Source organism: Petaurus breviceps, unplaced genomic scaffold (genome assembly GCF_028583685.1).
Source record: "Petaurus breviceps papuanus isolate PSGF00001 unplaced genomic scaffold, PetGlider_PUasm1.0 520, whole genome shotgun sequence".
In the NCBI taxonomy this organism is placed as follows: domain Eukaryota; kingdom Metazoa; phylum Chordata; class Mammalia; order Diprotodontia; family Petauridae; genus Petaurus; species Petaurus breviceps.
In genome coordinates this window covers 992,538-1,008,913 of record NW_027186354.1, presented here as the reverse complement: position 1 = coordinate 1,008,913, position 16,376 = coordinate 992,538, and the positions used below count along the sequence as shown (strand labels likewise).

The window sequence follows — 16,376 nt, the reverse complement described above, 5'->3', positions numbered from 1 at the left end:
AGACATCCAGGATGGAATTCAGGGTATGGACACTTATGACGATGTTGTTGAAGAAGATGACATGATCATTATTGAATAAAGGTACATTTTTTTGTTCACATTTACCTGTTTATTAAATTGCTGTCAATGTTCATTAAAATAAGCCCTCCTCTGAAAATAAGCCCTCTGGTGTTTTTCTGTCCAAAAAAATTAATAAGACAGTGTCTTATTATCGGGGAAACATGGTACTACTCACTAGGCACAGTCAGAAATGCTTGAGATACAAGTACAAAGAAGGAGCCAGTCTCTACACTCAGGGAATTTTCAGGCTAATGCAGGAGACAAGTACATGTATAAATACATATAGAATAATATATACTTGTACGATATAGAGAAATACATAATACAAAGTGAATAGATATATACATATACAAAATAGTTAAATATAAGATACTTACAAGTTTGAGGAGGATAATCAAAGTTGGGGAGATCAGGACAGTTCACACAGAGCATGAAGCCACAGATGTGTCTCAAAGGAAGAAAGAGAATTTTTGAGGGTTAGGTAAGGAATCAGTTCATTCTAGGCATGTGGGCCAGACAGTGCAGAGGCATGGAGACGGGAGATTATAATGTGTGAAGGATAGAGAGAAGGCCAGTTGATTGGACTGAAGCAAGTGGGAGGAAAAGTAATGTCCAATAAAGCTAGAAAGATAAGTTGAGGCCAGATTGTGACATGCTTTAAAAGCTAAAAAGAAGAGTTTTGATTTTATCCTAAAGGTATTAAGAAATCACCAGAGTTGATTGAGAGGGCAAGTCATATGCCAGATTTTCAGGTAAGGAAAATTATTTTGGCAATAGTATGTAGGATGGTCCAGAGTGGAGGGAGACTTGAGGTAGAGAGAGACAAGGCTGCAATAATGTAGGAGAGGAACTAAGGGAGTGACCACATTCATAGAGTCAAGGGATTTGACACCAGAGCTACTGAAGAAACAGAAACCAGATTTGGCAGCTGATATGTGTGATGAGGGAGGGTGGGGAATTGAGGATAATACTGATATTATAATCCTGGGTGCCTGGAATAATAGTTGTGCCTTCAACAGAAATAGTGAAGTTTTGGAAGATGGATGCATTTTGGAGAGAAAGATAAGAAGTTCAGTTTTAGATATGTTGAGTTTGAGAAGCCTTTCAGCCAGCCATTTTGAAATGTCCAATAGTAGTTTTGATGGGGTACCTGGGGTCTAGATCAATTTGTGAAACCAACTTGTAAAACCAGTCTGTTCAATTGTAACTGCAATTTGTCCTTTCCCACCCTTGAGCTCTGCCCCTTCTCCCTATCCCACACTCCACCTAGGCAACACCCTGTAACCCCTTTGTTCTTACTTAAACTCTTCATTTCTTCTGGGCCTGGCCCACACCCTCCGGTTGTCCTTGCCTTTTTTCTCCTTGGGCCTGGCCCAAATCTTATCTAAACTATCTATTCACATGCTCCTCCTGGTCAGCTCTGACCTTTGTCTATGCACTGAGGCCCCTCCCGTCTGGTCAGCCCTGACAATGGCAACCCTACCCTTTAAAGGTAAAAGCATGTACCCCTCGCACTTGCAGGTCCCCTAAAGGACTCTTGCCCGCTGTAATGGCGTAATAATAAACTTTCTCAACTCTAACTCCAAGCAAGGCTGAGCTGAATTCTTTCCAGACGCCCTTGCAGGTTTCCTGGTCTTGGATGAGATCAGGGTTCCTGCTGAACCTATTGGGATCCCATCCCCCCATCAGTGTGGTGATACAGGATTGAAACTTAGGGAAGAACCTGGGACTGCAAGCACTTGTGTGTGTAAGTATATATACATATGCATATACACATATATATAAAAACATAGATATATGTACAGATACAGATATCTGTGGGTGTTTGAATAGACATGCATAGGAGTTGATGAGGTTACCTTTATCATTATCATTAAGAGACAGCAGATAACAGGAGGACAGAGAACTAAGGGAGCATTTCTGATGATACTATGCTCTTCCGAGTCCCCCCCCCCAACTGAGCCTCAGGGATGTGGACAGAGGCTCACAACAGGCAAAAAAATGAACAAGAGGACAGTGGAGGGGCAAGACCTTTATATCTGAGCACTGAAATGGATGCTTTTCTCTTCATTATGTAGTTTAGCAGCTGATTTTAGGGGACATGTCCATAGGGGACAGGGTTAGGGGCAACCACAAGCTAACACTTTATCTGCCAGTAACTGAGAGGCACTCTGAGCCTAGTTCTGATAGGATCAGCAGATAGTTACTTTGGTCCCTGCCTGGCTGCCGAGCTTAATACAGTTGGGGACCTCAGACCCCAGCTAATCCTCCCCATGATCTGGAAGATCTTTCTCCAAGTACCCCAAATATCTGGGAGGGTAAGCAGTAGTTTGGGATGCCAGGACTTGGCGGGGCTCTGTGTAGGAGTGCTCAAGAATTTTCCTTTAATTTTGGCAATGTTAAACTATGCGGCTACTATATAATGATTGTCTGTGCCCCATGACTATGGAGAACATTAAAAGCAGAGGTTCTAGATGTAGGGTGAATGCAGTTATTGATCTTCTATTCTTTTAAAAATATTTTCAGCCAGTGTTTTACTTTGTCCCTTTGTCTCAATTCTAAACCCAGCCAAGGATGGCTTTTAACTTCCCTGGTTTCTTAGGGCCCCCTGCTGTGGCAAGTTCTTTCTTGCATCAGAGAGATTGCCTGACTGGGGGCTTGCACATAGCATCACCTGGCGGGCAATTCAGAAACTACATTCCCTTGACAACCTGGGGACACACTGTCAAGGCAGCATAGAAGCTGATTTGGGATGTTTTTTTTTTTAATATTGCTGTTGGGCTCCAATGATTGCCTGAAGCATCCACAAAGTATTCTATGGTCTTTAGGAGGGGAGTCTGAGACGCTTTGCCTATGGGGGCCAGGAGTCCATATACAGAGCTCCTGTCTCAAGTAAACAGGAAGAAAAGGGAACAGAAGAAGCACTGTTCACAAATACTCACCTTGATCAGTGAGTTCCATGGCTTGGGTTACTCAAGATACCCACATAATGCATGCCTGTGACAGCTGTGAGGTCTGATCTGATCTGTTCTCTTACTGGAATCATGACCACTGAGAGGGTTTTTGCAGGTTGATTCCTCCACTCATGGTAGTACTGGGCATTTGTAACTCAGGGATCTGGAAACCTGAGACAAAGCTCTCGGCCACTGACATTTCTAGTGCCTTTCTAAACTTGTTCCTTGAAGTTTTCCTCCCAACTTTTAAACTTTGGCTCTCTGATTCAATTCCTGACTAGCCTTCCAGATGAATTCCATTTATGAATTCTTCTCTTTGGTCTCCCACCAACTTTCTGTTTACTTCCATGGATCTCAGTCTGGAGAACACTTTTTTTCCCCCAAGGGGCCTAGTAATGCTGCTCATCTCTGGCATTTCTGCCTCAAACCACCTCCCACCCCAGGTGACAGGCACTAGGGAGGAATCAACATCAGATATCTGTTACACCTGAAGGCAAGATGCTTAACCTCTCTGGGCCTCAATTTCCTGATCTGTAAAATGGGGATGTGATGATCACTAGATGACCTCTAAGGGTCCCTTCTAGCTTTAAATCTGTGATTCCTAAATTACCTTTCCTCCTCCTTCTGACGTATTAATTGGATTCCTGACTCTAGAATCAGTAAAATGTAATAATACTCCTTGAGATCAAGGGCTGTATACGTATCCCCAATGCCTAGTACAGTACCTACCATATACCGCTGTTGTTGTTCAATCATTTCAGTTTTGTTCAACTCCTCATTACCCCATTTAGGGTCTTCTTGGCAAAGATACTGGAGAGATTTGCCATTTCCTTCTCCAGGTCATTTTATAGATGAGGAAATGGAATCAGACAAGGTTGACTTGCTCAAGTTTACACAGCTAGTGTCTAAGACGGAATTTGAACTCAGGTCTTCCTGACTCCAGGCCCAGCACTCTACCCACTACACCACGGACATGCCACATGTTGTAGTGGATGCTTAATAAATGCTTATTGATTGTTCTGACCCCTCTTTTTCAGTAATATATGCTGCTTCTTGAGGGCAGAATCTGTTTTGTTTTTGCCTTTGTATGTATACTCAGCACCTAATTTGGTACCTTTCACACAGTAGACATTAATTAGTACTGAATTAAATTGAATTTCCTTTCTTTCCTCTGCCAAACCCCAACCTGTCCCCCTCTCCCCTTCCAGACCAAAAGAGTACATTTGGGACAGAACCCACAAAATAACACAGAGAAACTAACCTCCCACTGAGGACAGCCCAGCAGGCCAGCAAGCCAGCAGGAATCTGTCAGTGCATTGCTCTGGGAGCCCAGCCCAGCCCAGCCCCAAGTGAGATGAGCCAGAGGTTTTAGCCTCAGGGCAGCCACATCCACTGGCTGGAGGGACTTCAGATCACCAGTGGTGATCTGTGGCAGTTTCCAGAATTATCAACCCACAGATGCTAAGGACAAAGTGAGAGTTCAGTGCAGGGTAGACTTTGTGACCTGGGAGTTTGGGAGTGTGGTCAGACCTTTACCCCCTGGAGGGAGAAGCAGCTGAGGAGCTGCAGCCGTGCAGCTGCTGCCTCATGGCTGCTTCAGAGCTCCTGGTCTGCAGATTGTAGGGGGACCAAGCAACCAGTCTGAGGGGTAATTACTCTTACTTTACCTTGCTTAGATCTGGATTGAGGTCTAGGGTGGAGGTCCTGGGGTGCATGACCAGTTTGCCAGAGTATGTGAAGGCTTCAGAGAAGGCACACAACTAATAGCTCCAGCAGCTGAGAAAACCCCAGCAATTTGGTACAAAGCTCCCCTCTCTGGTAGCAGAGTTCTACTGTGGCAAAAAGCTCAAAAGTCAAGTAATTGAGTGGCAACATGAGCAAAAGAGGGAAGCAAGGCAAGCACAGAGGTCTGACTCTGGATTTCTTTTTTGGGGACTAAAAGGATCGGGGCATGGAACAGGAGGAAGACAACAAAGTCAGAACTCTGGCGCCAGAAGCTTCCAAGAAAAGAATAAGCTGCTCATAATCCATAGAGGAACTTAAGAAGGATTTTGAAAACCAAATAAGAGACGTGGAGGAAAAATTGGGAAGAGAAATGAGACTGATGCAAGAAAACATGAAAAGAGAGTCAACAACCTGACTGAAGAAAGTAACACCTTAAAAATAGACTAACTCAAATGGCAAAAGAGGCTCAAAAAGGCAATGAGGAGAAGAATGCCTTAAAAAGCTTAATTTGCCAGATGGAAAAAGAATCTCAAAAGCTCACTGAAGAGAATCATTTCTTCAGAATTAGACTGGAGAAAATGGAAGCTAGTGTCTTTATAAGAAATCAAGATACTATTAAACAGATCTAAACAAATGAAAAAAATAGAAGGCAATGTGAAATATCTCATTGAAAAAACCACTGACCTGGAAAATAGATCCAGGAGAGATGATTTAAAAATTATTGGACTACCTAAAAGCCATGATCAAAAAAAGAACCTAGAAATCATCCTCCAGGAAATTGTCAAGGAAAATTGCCCTGATGTTTTAGAACCAGAGGGCAAAATAGAGGTTGAAAGAATCCACCAATCACCTCCTGAAAAAGATCCCAAAAAGAAAACTCCTAGGAATATTATAGCCAGGTTCTGAAGTTCCCAGATCAAGGAGAGAATATTACAAGCAGCCAGGAAGAAACAATTTGAACATGTGAAAACACAATCAGGATAACACAGGATCTGGCAGCTTCTACACTGAGGGATTGGAGGGCTTGGAATATGATATTCCAAGGTCAAAGGAGGTGGGATTAAAACCAAGAATCACCTACCCAGCAAAACTGAGTATCATGTTTCAGGGGAAAATATGGTTATTCAATGGAATAGAGGACTTTCAAGTATTCTTGATGAAAAAACCAGAGTTGAATAGAAAATTTGACATTCAGATACAAGAAGCAAGAGAAGCATGAGAAGGTAAACAGTGAAAAGAAATCATAAGGAACTTATCAAAGTTGAACTATTTATATTCCTACATGGAAAAATGATAATTGTAACTGATGAAACTTTTCTAAGTATGAGAATAGTTGAAGGGAATAGAAATGTGTATATATATATATGCATACATACATACATATATGTATACATACATATATAGGAGGGTATATGGGCATATGAATACATATGTATGTGTATATATGTGTACAGGTATACATAGACAGAGGGTACAAGACCAGTTGAATAGGAAGGGATGATACTTAAAAGGTGAAATTAAGAGGTAAGAGAGGAATATAATGAGAAGAGATGAGGAGAGATAGAATGGGGTAAATTACCTCATATAGAAGAGGCAAGGGAAAATAGTTACAATGGAGGGGAAGAACAGGAAGGCAAAAGGGAATGAGTCAACCTTATTCTCAATTAATTTGCTATAGGGAGGGAATGACATACACACTAAATAGGGTAACTCACCCTACAGGAGAGTAAGGGGGAAGGGGATAAGAGGGGGGATGATGGAATGGAGGGCAGGCTGGGGGGGAGGGAAGTTGGAAGCACCCACTTTTGAAAAGGGACAGGATCAAAGTAGAGAACAGAACAAGTGCAGGGTGGGATGGGATGGAGGGAAATATAGTCAGCCTTTCACAATATATACACTATGGCAATGTTTTACATAGCTACACATGTACAACCTATACTGAACTGCTTATCTTGCCAGTAAGGGTGGGAGATCAGGGAGGTAGTGAAAGAATCTGGAAATCAAAGGTTTAAAATCAAATGTTTAAAATATATATTATTATTATTATTAGTATTTCACATGTAACTGGGAAATAAGATATACAGCCACTGGGGTATAGAGATCCACCATGCCCTACTGGAAAGATGGAGGGGGCATGGGAGAAGATATAGGAGAAGGTAGATTGGGGGAGGGGATATTCAGTGGGATTGATGTTTTGGGGCGGTGGGTAGGGGAAAAATGGGGAGAAAATTTGTAACTCAAAATCTTGTGGAAATGAATGATGTAAACTAAAAAAAATAAAAAAATAAACTAAAAATTAAAAAAAAGGAGTACATTTGGAAGAGAGGATGGTGAGCCTTACAAGGGAAAGAAGACTATACAAATTCAGAAATATGACACCTAGTTAAAGTAATCAGAAATACACGTAAATGTCAGTCTCAGAGTGGCACCTAAACTTTGGGCATTTTATCGAGCTACCAGTCTTTGGGTCTAATGTTAGTCATTAATCTCTCTAGTCTTAAAGTGTCTGGATCCCACATGGACCCCAAAGAAAATGGTGAATTTGGCCAAAAAATACTCTCCACCAACTTAGGATTCACCATTCACCTGCCTAGATGAATGGGAACAGATCATTGATCTGCTTGACAAGCCAAGTTCTTGACAAGCCAATCAAGAAGCTCCTTTATCATGGACAGTACTTGGATGCTTCAACCATTCAGGTTTAGCTAACTAGTATCATACCTACTTCCAAAAGAGGAGAGGGCTTATAGAGCTTTATAAAAGAAAATATCACTCAAATTTTCCTCATTATCTCAGAAAAATAATTGTTTCTCTATATGTATTTCAAGAGAACACAAGGACATAGCAGTCCCTAACAAATTATGGGAACTGTAAGTAAGGTGAGACAACAGGTCACCCAAATTGAGAGAAGCATGTTGGTCTTTTTCTCTCTTCCCCCAGAGTTCTCCAGGGACCTTCATCCCCAACATTGTTCTTACTGTATCCCAGGATCAAGGGAAATAATAGCTAATTTGCCTCCACCCCACCACTTCTGCCACCTTCAATGTCTTCCACTTGCCACCTCCCATTCCACCTCCTCCTGAGAATCATTGTCTGAACTACTGAAGTATAGCTACTTGTCCTTCCAGCATGAATGAATTGTAGATGATCAGATTTTGAAGAGACTTTAAAATTATCTACTTCCATCAATACCCAATCGTGACTGAAAGGATAGTAGTGCCCTCACCAGAGGTAGGAAAAAGTGGAGGTGTAGGGGGAAAGACAATGAATTTCATCTTGGAAATGTTCAGTTTGAGATGCCTACTGAACAACCAGAGAAGATATTCGACAAGCAGCTGATGATGAACAACTGGAATTCAAGAGAGTTTAGGGTTGGGTATATCGATTTGGGAGTCATCTGCATAGAGATGATTCTAGAACTGATGACAGATGATGAGAACTCCAAGAAAGAGAGTATGGAGAAAAAAAGAGAAGAGGACCCAGGGCAGAGTGCCAGAGAATACCTCATGGTAAAAGAGCAAGAGATGAATGGATATCGAGCCAAGAAACTGAAGACTGGTCAGACAGGTAGGAGGAGAACATGGAGAGAGCAATCATAGAAGCCAAAAAAAGGAGAGAGTGTCCAGAAAGAGGGGATGAGGTGGATCAACAGTGCTAAACATTGCAGAGACATCCATGAGAGTGAGAACTGAGAAAAGACCATTGGATTTAGCAGTTAATGGATTATTAGTTTACTTTAGAGAATATTAAATTACCTGAGTCTCAATAGGTTTTCACAGTTGGAACATAGATTACAAGGTATTGAAAAGTGATTGGGTGGTAAGGAAGTGGAGACATGGAACAGAGAATTCATTCTAGGAGTTTGGTAGTGAGAGGGAAGAGAGACATAGAATGATAGCTTGAGGAGAGATGGCAAGAACAAAGAAGAGGGTTTCTTCAAGGATAGAGTAAATCTGAGAATGATTGTAGACAGTGGAGAAGGAACTAGTACAGAGGGAGAAATTGAAAAGAGAGGGCAATTCCTTAGAGAGAGAGGATGATAGCCAATGGAGGACAGAACACCTAGAGAGGATGAGAAAATATTGTACGTAGGGCACAGAGGTTAGAGGGGTTGGCCTGGGCAAGGAGGAGGGCTTCTTTTTTCTTCAGAGAAATGCATAAAGGAGGAAGAGATAGATGAAGATGTAGAGGGGTTTCCAGATATGAGATAAGGGAGAAGGGAGAGCTCATAACAGATAGCCTCTATTTTCCCAATAAAACAGGAGGTAAGAATAACTGTTGAGAAATAGAGAACAAATTGGGGGGAGGGGCTAAGGAGAAAAGAGAAATATAGTATATACTCCACATGACTCTGTAATTCCATGTTATCCAGATTTAGGCTGGATGTTTCGGGTAATCTGTTATGCAAATATGCTCCAAGTTCCCATCCAGGGCATTCTCTATCAATAAACCTGGAATCAAACAGGGACCAGAAAGTAACAAAAATAGCAAGAAAAATGTCCCTATCTCCCTCAGATTCCCACTGACAATCAAGTCAAGAAGTATTTATTAAGCATCTATTATGTACCTGGCTACTGTGCTACTGCCCGGGGGGAAGGACACTTTTCCTGGATGACTCATATACTCAGGGTTGGGACACAGTTCTCTCTCCAACAGGCTTTTTTGCCTTATTGCTGTTTCTACTCTGCCTCCAGAACTGCTCTATGTTCCTTTGCCAAACCACCATTGCTATCTGCTGCTGTGTTTCTTCTCTGCTGAGTGGCTACCATCTCTATATGTCTTTTTAATGTTTTAAACTTTGTTTTACTAAAAATATTTTATAGATTGGATGTCCCTTTGATTTTCGAATCTTCTTTAAAGAAATTGGGCCTTCTTCAAAGTTACTGAAAAACTTTTTTTAATAACTTTTGTGAGACTCCGCCCTTAGTGTACCCAGGGCTAAATCACACATCTTTAGCTATTAAGTTGGTTACCTGAACCTCACCCCCCTTAAAAACTTCTGGTTTTTCTAACCTAGTCTTTCTCTGTCCAACAAGTTGTCTATTCCTTAGTGGTGGTCTTATCTACCTCTGGAAATCTTCCTTCCCCTTCACCCCACCCCATAAACTGGAAACATCTATACTTGGAACCATCTAGGCTTAGACTTTCCCAGTTTTCTAGCTAATTAGTATTTCCCTGTCCATGACCCCAAAAGTGGGAACGCATTCAGAGTTTTCTGAGTAGCTCTGACAGAATCCCTCCTGACACTTGGCTGTTCTAGGAGCTGCTCAGGAGTTAGTGACATGCCCCAAAGCATTGACCCAGTAGCCTTAGATCACTGTGAACTCCTATCTAGCGCTGCCCGAGGATCGCTGTGCCTGACAGCACATTTCTGAGCTGCCCTGACCTGTTCTGGAAGTTAGTCCCTACCTACCATAGTGGGAGGGTTGTGAGGTCTTCGTAAAAGGTCTGCCCTCATATCCTTCCTTTATTGTCCTTGCCTCTCTAGTTAAGTAAACCTCCTGTCTTTCTCTTTGGGGCCTTTTAAAACACATTTTTTTTTAAAAAAGGAGCTAAAGCTCTCAACACTGACTTCCTCCTCTAATTCTATTGCGAAAGCCCTTTTAGTTCCAGAAAGAGACTCTGACAGGTCCACAGCCACATGAAGCTAGCCTTCAATTAAGATTCTTTTTTCCCAGTTGCACTTATCCCTTGACATTTAGCTGCCATCACTTGCCTGGCAGCTAGCAGCGTTGCCACAAAAAACACCCCGAAGCTTGTATAGACCTCAGAAGAGCTAGTTAGCCGCAGCGGAAGGGGACCAGTGGAGCCTGCGCGTCTTTGCTCTGTGTTCTCGTTGCTATGTCGACATCCCTGCCACCCTGCCTGGTGAGACGAAGAGCTGCGCACAAACGAGTTCCGATCGAAGTGATCAGGCATGTGGCGTGACTTGCTCCTGAACTTCAGTAGCTCTGGAGCAGACCAGGCGGACGATGGGGGAGCGTAAGACTGCAGGCTAGCACCAGCGGCAAGAAGAGGTCTCGTCCCTCGCTCGCCACGAAGCAGAGTGGATTATGGTTCAAGTGCGGATTAGATTAGAAAAAACGGACGCTTAAATTTTCGGCGAACGTGCCTCCGCCTCCCAGCACCATGCACGCCCCTCCATCCCAGCCATTTAGCTGCCTTTCCCTCCGCTGTCTCGAGAATGGGACAATCCGAGGAGGCGGGGCCTTGAGTATCCGCCCTTTCCCGATTGGCGGAAAGTGGACGTACCATAGCGTGAGACCACGCCAGTAGGGAGAGCGGGGTGACGTTGGCTGGGCTCCCGGGCAGGTGGAGGCGGTGCGTGCAGCGGCGACCCCGCGTTGTCTGCCTCCCAGCCCCGCCCCCACCCTCTATCCCAGGCCCCGCGGCTTTCCGCGTGCGCGCGCGCGTGCGCGGTACCTAGGCTATCCCGTCCCAGCCCCCGGCTGGCGCTGCCCGAAGCCGCTTCCTTCCCCCAGGCGCCCCTTCCTCCTCCCGGAGTTCTCCCTGCTCCCCCGTCCCGGGACCGCCGGGATGCTGTGGACGAAGAGCTCGCGTGCCCTGCGAGTGGCCGTGGTGCTGGCCGTGGCAGCGGTGCTGGTGCAGGGCATCCGCATCTGGCTGGACTCCAAGCGCTTCGTCTTCCAGCGCGAGGAGATCGCGCAGCTGGCGCGCCAGTACGCCGGTGAGCGCGGGCGGGGGCGCGAGGCGGGCGCCCCGGAGAGGGCACCCCGCGCCTAGGCTGGGGCGGGGGAGGGGGGCAACAAAGCTCCCTGGGGCACTTCTCTGTCCCCTGAGACTTCCCCCTTTCAGGACAGTGTTATCGTTGGGAATCAGGGGGAGGAGCGGCAGCCCCCGACTGCACCGGGGGAGGGAGCCACGTGTGTCCAAAGCGGGCCCGGGGGTCCTGGGGGGTGAGTCGTTGGGGGAGGAGCCGGTGATCCTCTGGCTTCCTTGTGCCCGTGCTCGTGGGGAAGGTCGGGAGTCAGCATCTCAGCAGGGACCCAAGGGACCATTTAGTGCCTCCTCATTTTACAGCCACAGGAAACTGAGGCCTAGAGAGAGCCAGAGATTGGCCCAAGGTCACACAGGTAGGCAGGAACCAAGCCCTGTGACACCGGTAGTAGACGCGGAGGAGGGAAGACCTGAGTGTGAATCCTGCCCTGTGGGATCTCTGGTCTCTAAGCTACTCTCCCACTCTAAATCCACGATCCTATGGTGTTATTGACTCCTCACTCAGTGGTGTTTTACTGTACTAATCCACCAGTAAACATTTACTTACTTATCACCTACGATGTCCTGGAGTCCCCCGAGTCCCTGTGCGTGGAAAGAAACAGCTGAAATCCGTCGTGTACATGGTGGTCAGGTGTGTTGGGAAGGTGGAGGCACCCCTATGTGCCAGGCACTGTGCTAGGCTGTTTATAAGCTTTATTTTATCCTCACAACAGCCCCGGAGGAAAGGTGCTTTTATTATCTCCATTTTACAAATGGGGAAATCGAGGCAGGCAGCAGTGAAGTGACTTACCTAGGGTCATACTGCTGTTAAGTGGCTGAGGCAGAATTTTAAAACTCAGATCTTCTTGACCCCAGTACACACTATTCACTTCACCTAGCCGTTAGGATTATATTAAGGATCCAGTAAGAAGAGATTCTCAACCTGGGGACCATGAACTTATTATTTCTGTTTTTTACACTTTAATAACTGAATTTCACTATAATTGGCCTTCTTTATAACTGTCCTTATTTTATTTTGTGCATTTAAAAATATTTTGAGAATTCTATAGGTTTCATCAGATTGCCAAAGGGGTGCATGGGGTACATTGTAAAAGAAAGGTAAAGAACCCTGATATAGAATCAGAGGTCTTAGAAACCCCTCCCAGTTCTGTTACCTATATGATTGTAGCTAAATCCATTCAACTCCTTGGACCTCGGTTTCCACATATGTAAAATGAAGAGTTTGTTCTAAATGGAAGAAAGCTCCCTTCCAGTACAAAATACTTTGATCTGCTATGATTCTTGACCACCCCCACCATCCCCATCCACAGTGCTCTGGGGGGCACAGACTCCTCTCCCCAAAGTGACTGAAGTTTGGAAGGAGAGGTACCTGATCTTGGCATTTGTAAAGCAAGGGAATTAAATTAGAGCATTTCGGTGGTCCTTTTTGGTTCCAGATCTCGGATTATTCCAGTATATAGACATTGGGTTGGGGAGAGGTCCTGAACTTCAAGGGATTGTGTGTGTCCCCTAAGAAAAAGGGTATTTGGAGTTGGATGTAGAGGGTGGTCAGGGTCTATTCCTGCCCTCCACATCCCGTCTACCCATCAGGGCAAGTGTAGATTCTGGGCCAGAGGGTTCTGAGTCTGATGTTTGGGAGGGTGGGGCTAGTCAGACCCCTGATACCCCTGCTTATCCCCCACCACCACCACACCAGGCCTTGACCATGAGCTGGCTTTCTCTCGCCTCATCGTGGAGCTCCGGCGGCTGCACCCAGGCCACATCCTGGCAGATGAGGACCTGCAGTGGGTGTTTGTGAATGCTGGCGGGTGGATGGGCTCCATGTGCCTCTTGCATGCTTCACTCTCCGAGTACGTGCTGCTCTTCGGCACAGCCATCGACACTGGGGGCCACTCTGGTCAGTTCGGACCTTGGTTAGGGGAGGAAGGGGCTGGACACAGTGGGTAGGGGAGGGAGGCCATCAGTAGTCGCTGCCATGGTGAACCTGGGGGGAGATGGGTAGGGATGGGGAGAGGAATAGTGAACCCTGCCCTTTTTCTGCCCAAATCCATTATTTCCAGGGGGAACCTGTTACCCCATTACCTTCCTTCATCCATCTTCCCCCTTGTCAATGTTAGGTGTCTGCCCCAAGCATGGACAATATTGGATGCACAGCCAGCTGATCTTCCTCTTCTCTCCCTTCAGGACGGTACTGGGTTGAAATCTCAGACACAATCATCTCTGGAACTTTCCGCCAGTGGAGGGAGGGGACAACCAAGAGTGAAGTTTACTACCCAGGTGTGTGAGGGCTGGAGGGATCAGCACTGATTGCTGGAGGAGAAGGCAGTCTGCACTGGGTTGGTGATAGGTATAGTTTGGAGATGATCAAGATGAAAAGGCTTAGGAAGTTAGGAGGAAAATGTTGGTGGGTAAAGGAAGTGGTTCTGATTTCAGGGGAGCACTGTCCTGCCCCCTCCCACCTTTCTGTCTTCCCTCTCCCCTTCACTTTTCTGTCTTCTTCACCTCTAGGAGACACCATTGTTCACGGGCCTGGGGAGGCCACAGCAGTGCAGTGGGGGGCTGGCACATGGATGGTGGAATATGGCCGGGGCTTCATCCCTTCCACCTTGGGCTTTGCACTGGCCGACACGTTCTTCAGCACCCAGGACTTCTTCACACTGTTCTACACTCTCCGGGTCTATGCCCGGGCACTGTGTCTGGAGCTCACCACCTACCTCTCCAGCCAGGGACATTGACGTCCTTTTCCCTGCCCAGAACTGATGAGGATAGCCTGAGTCTGTGTGAGACTGAGATGGTCAGACCCTCATGAACACAGACAGGCCAGACCCTCAGCGGTTTTGTATTCGGGCACACACTTAAACACAGGGATACAGAGACAGTATAGGGAGTTTGGGTCTGCAATGACCCTAAATCTACTCCCTGGGCAGCAATTTGGGGGAGTAGTGGAGGTATTGTTCCTGAGTGTGCCCTAGCCCCCAGTTTGGAACTGTGATACCTCCCACACTCACCCTCACCAAACGCCTTATATGTCTAGCTCCCTGTCCTGGCTATGCAAAGGGGACCAGTGGCCTGTTCTCCCACCATCCCCAGTATCTCCTTTCTCCCTCCCCCAGTATCTCCTCTCCTCCTGCCTTCCAGGTAGATGCTGCCAATCGTGACTTTCCTACCCTTCCATTGTGGACCCCCCAAACTCCTTCACCTTTCTTTTCAGAGCCCTTGATGGGGTGGGGACCCCAAAATGCTAACCAACAAGAAGCTGATCTGTGACTGACTGGGGGAAGCCAGAGTGAGGCAGAGAAGGGTCTGAGCCTTTTCATCAAAGAGAGTATCCAGGCCCCATTCTGATTGAACGTTCCACAGGGTGATCATCCCCTCCAGGGCTCTGTGTTACAGGTATATCAATCAGCAGGTCTCTCCTGGGTGTGCCCAGCCCACCATGGAGACAGAAGGGAGCTCACAGACAGGTTAAGAACAACCCACCAGGACAACCAAGAACTGATTGATAGACTTCAGAGTCCTAACTACAGGGTGAATAGAAGTTCAGAGAACCCTAGAACTCCAAGGGACCTTGAAAATTCAGCTCATCTAACCTTTCTTTGTCTGTGGGGAGACCAAAACTAGAGAACTGGTGACTTGCCTGCTTCATTATATGTACCAAACTGTGTTATTACGTTTGAAGTCATGTAGTTCAGGATCAAAGCAGCATCATGGACCTGGGAAATCAGGGCAGGGCTCCTGGAGTATATGGCACATAGAGAAGGCAGGAGGAATTCCAGCCACCTCCCCACCCCTCCATCCTCCCTCCACAAAGAAAAGATAGTTGCAGAGAATCTGGTGTCCTTTGTCCCTTTATAGATGTAATTTACAGATGGGAAATGGAGTGGCAAAATCCAGTCAGAGAATATTAATGCCAAACATTTTATCTAGTGCTTAAAGACTTGCAAAATGTTTTCCTCTGTATTGCTGTCAGATAGGTAGCATAAGTACAAGGTGTCCCAAAAGTCTTAGTGTGGTTTTAAGCTATTGTAGTTTAAAAGCACATAAAGATTTTTGGGACTGCTTGTATTATCTCCATTTTTCAGATGAAACACATTCAGATATGAATTTATCTTTAGGCACCCAGCTAGTAAGTATCCACCACTTTATTGAGAACCCAATCCAGGTCTTCTGACTATAGAGTCTGGTGCTGTGTTTGAATCCTCCCATTGAGCCACAAGGCTTCTCTTTGGCTCTCCCCACCCAATACCTTAGGACAGTTGGGCTTCTCTCTCCAATCATTAGGAAATCTGGAATCCTAGAGTTTCTCTCCCCTTGGACCTGGTCTCCCTGGGCCACCACTTGAGGATGGTGGAGTGCAGTCTTTCCTCCAAGATTTCTAGGGATTCAAAGGTCCTTGGCTTCAGCTGTTATCGGAAAGAGGGTGGTATCAGAGACCCCCTCAGACCCTTCCTACTGCCCTTAACAAAGCATCTTCTCCCCAGAATCCCTCTGTGTTGCTGTCCGTCTCTGTCTCAATCAATAAATATTTCTTGAATATCTCTCTTGTCTCTTTCTCTTAGGGAAAGCAGCATGGTGGAGTGGAATAGCGATAAATTGACAGCCCTGAGACCTCTAGTCCTTCTGCCTGCAGGTCCTTGGCCTGACTTCAGCCCAGTCATTTCGGTTCTTAGGGTTTCAACTGTTGTTGGGCCTTCATTTTTGAAGAACACCAATAACATCACAAGGGTGATATGTCTTGACTTGCATATGAATTAGACTTGTGAGGCAGAGTTGCTTAAAGTTGTTAGGCTCACTCTCTTCCAGCATCATGGAAGTCCAGTGACTTAACAAATTTCAAGGTGACTGCTAATGGTCTGTGATGCAGTGAAAGACCTTGGCCCTTCTAAATTTGCAATCCAG

General features: G+C 45.7%; 1 protein-coding gene and 1 long non-coding RNA gene across 2 annotated transcripts; both read left to right on the top strand.

The window, feature by feature from the left end:
- Nucleotides 1-734: 734 nt before the first annotated feature.
- Nucleotides 735-5,029, top strand: LOC138172228 (uncharacterized). The gene is made up of 2 exons (XR_011171079.1): nt 735-1,807; nt 4,957-5,029. It is a non-coding gene; the product is annotated as an uncharacterized lncRNA (long non-coding RNA).
- A 6,116-nt stretch (nt 5,030-11,145) lies between these two features.
- Nucleotides 11,146-16,015, top strand: SIGMAR1 (sigma non-opioid intracellular receptor 1). Its single transcript, XM_069101925.1, has 4 exons — nt 11,146-11,427; nt 13,174-13,374; nt 13,662-13,754; nt 13,986-16,015. The coding sequence occupies exons 1-4, from the start codon at nt 11,277-11,279 to the stop codon at nt 14,210-14,212; spliced, it is 672 nt and encodes a 223-aa protein (XP_068958026.1). The 5' UTR covers nt 11,146-11,276; the 3' UTR covers nt 14,213-16,015.
- Nucleotides 16,016-16,376: the final 361 nt, after the last annotated feature.

Excerpts from the sequence above, each read along its gene's own strand:
- SIGMAR1 (XM_069101925.1), top strand. The coding sequence starts at position 11,277 with ATGCTGTGGACGAAGAGCTCGCGTGCCCTGCGAGTGGCCGTGGTGCTG. Across the intron at positions 11,428-13,173 it reads GCTGGCGCGCCAGTACGCCG|GCCTTGACCATGAGCTGGCT; the intron begins GTGAGCGCGGGC and ends CCACCACACCAG. Across the intron at positions 13,375-13,661 it reads CGACACTGGGGGCCACTCTG|GACGGTACTGGGTTGAAATC; the intron begins GTCAGTTCGGAC and ends CTCTCCCTTCAG.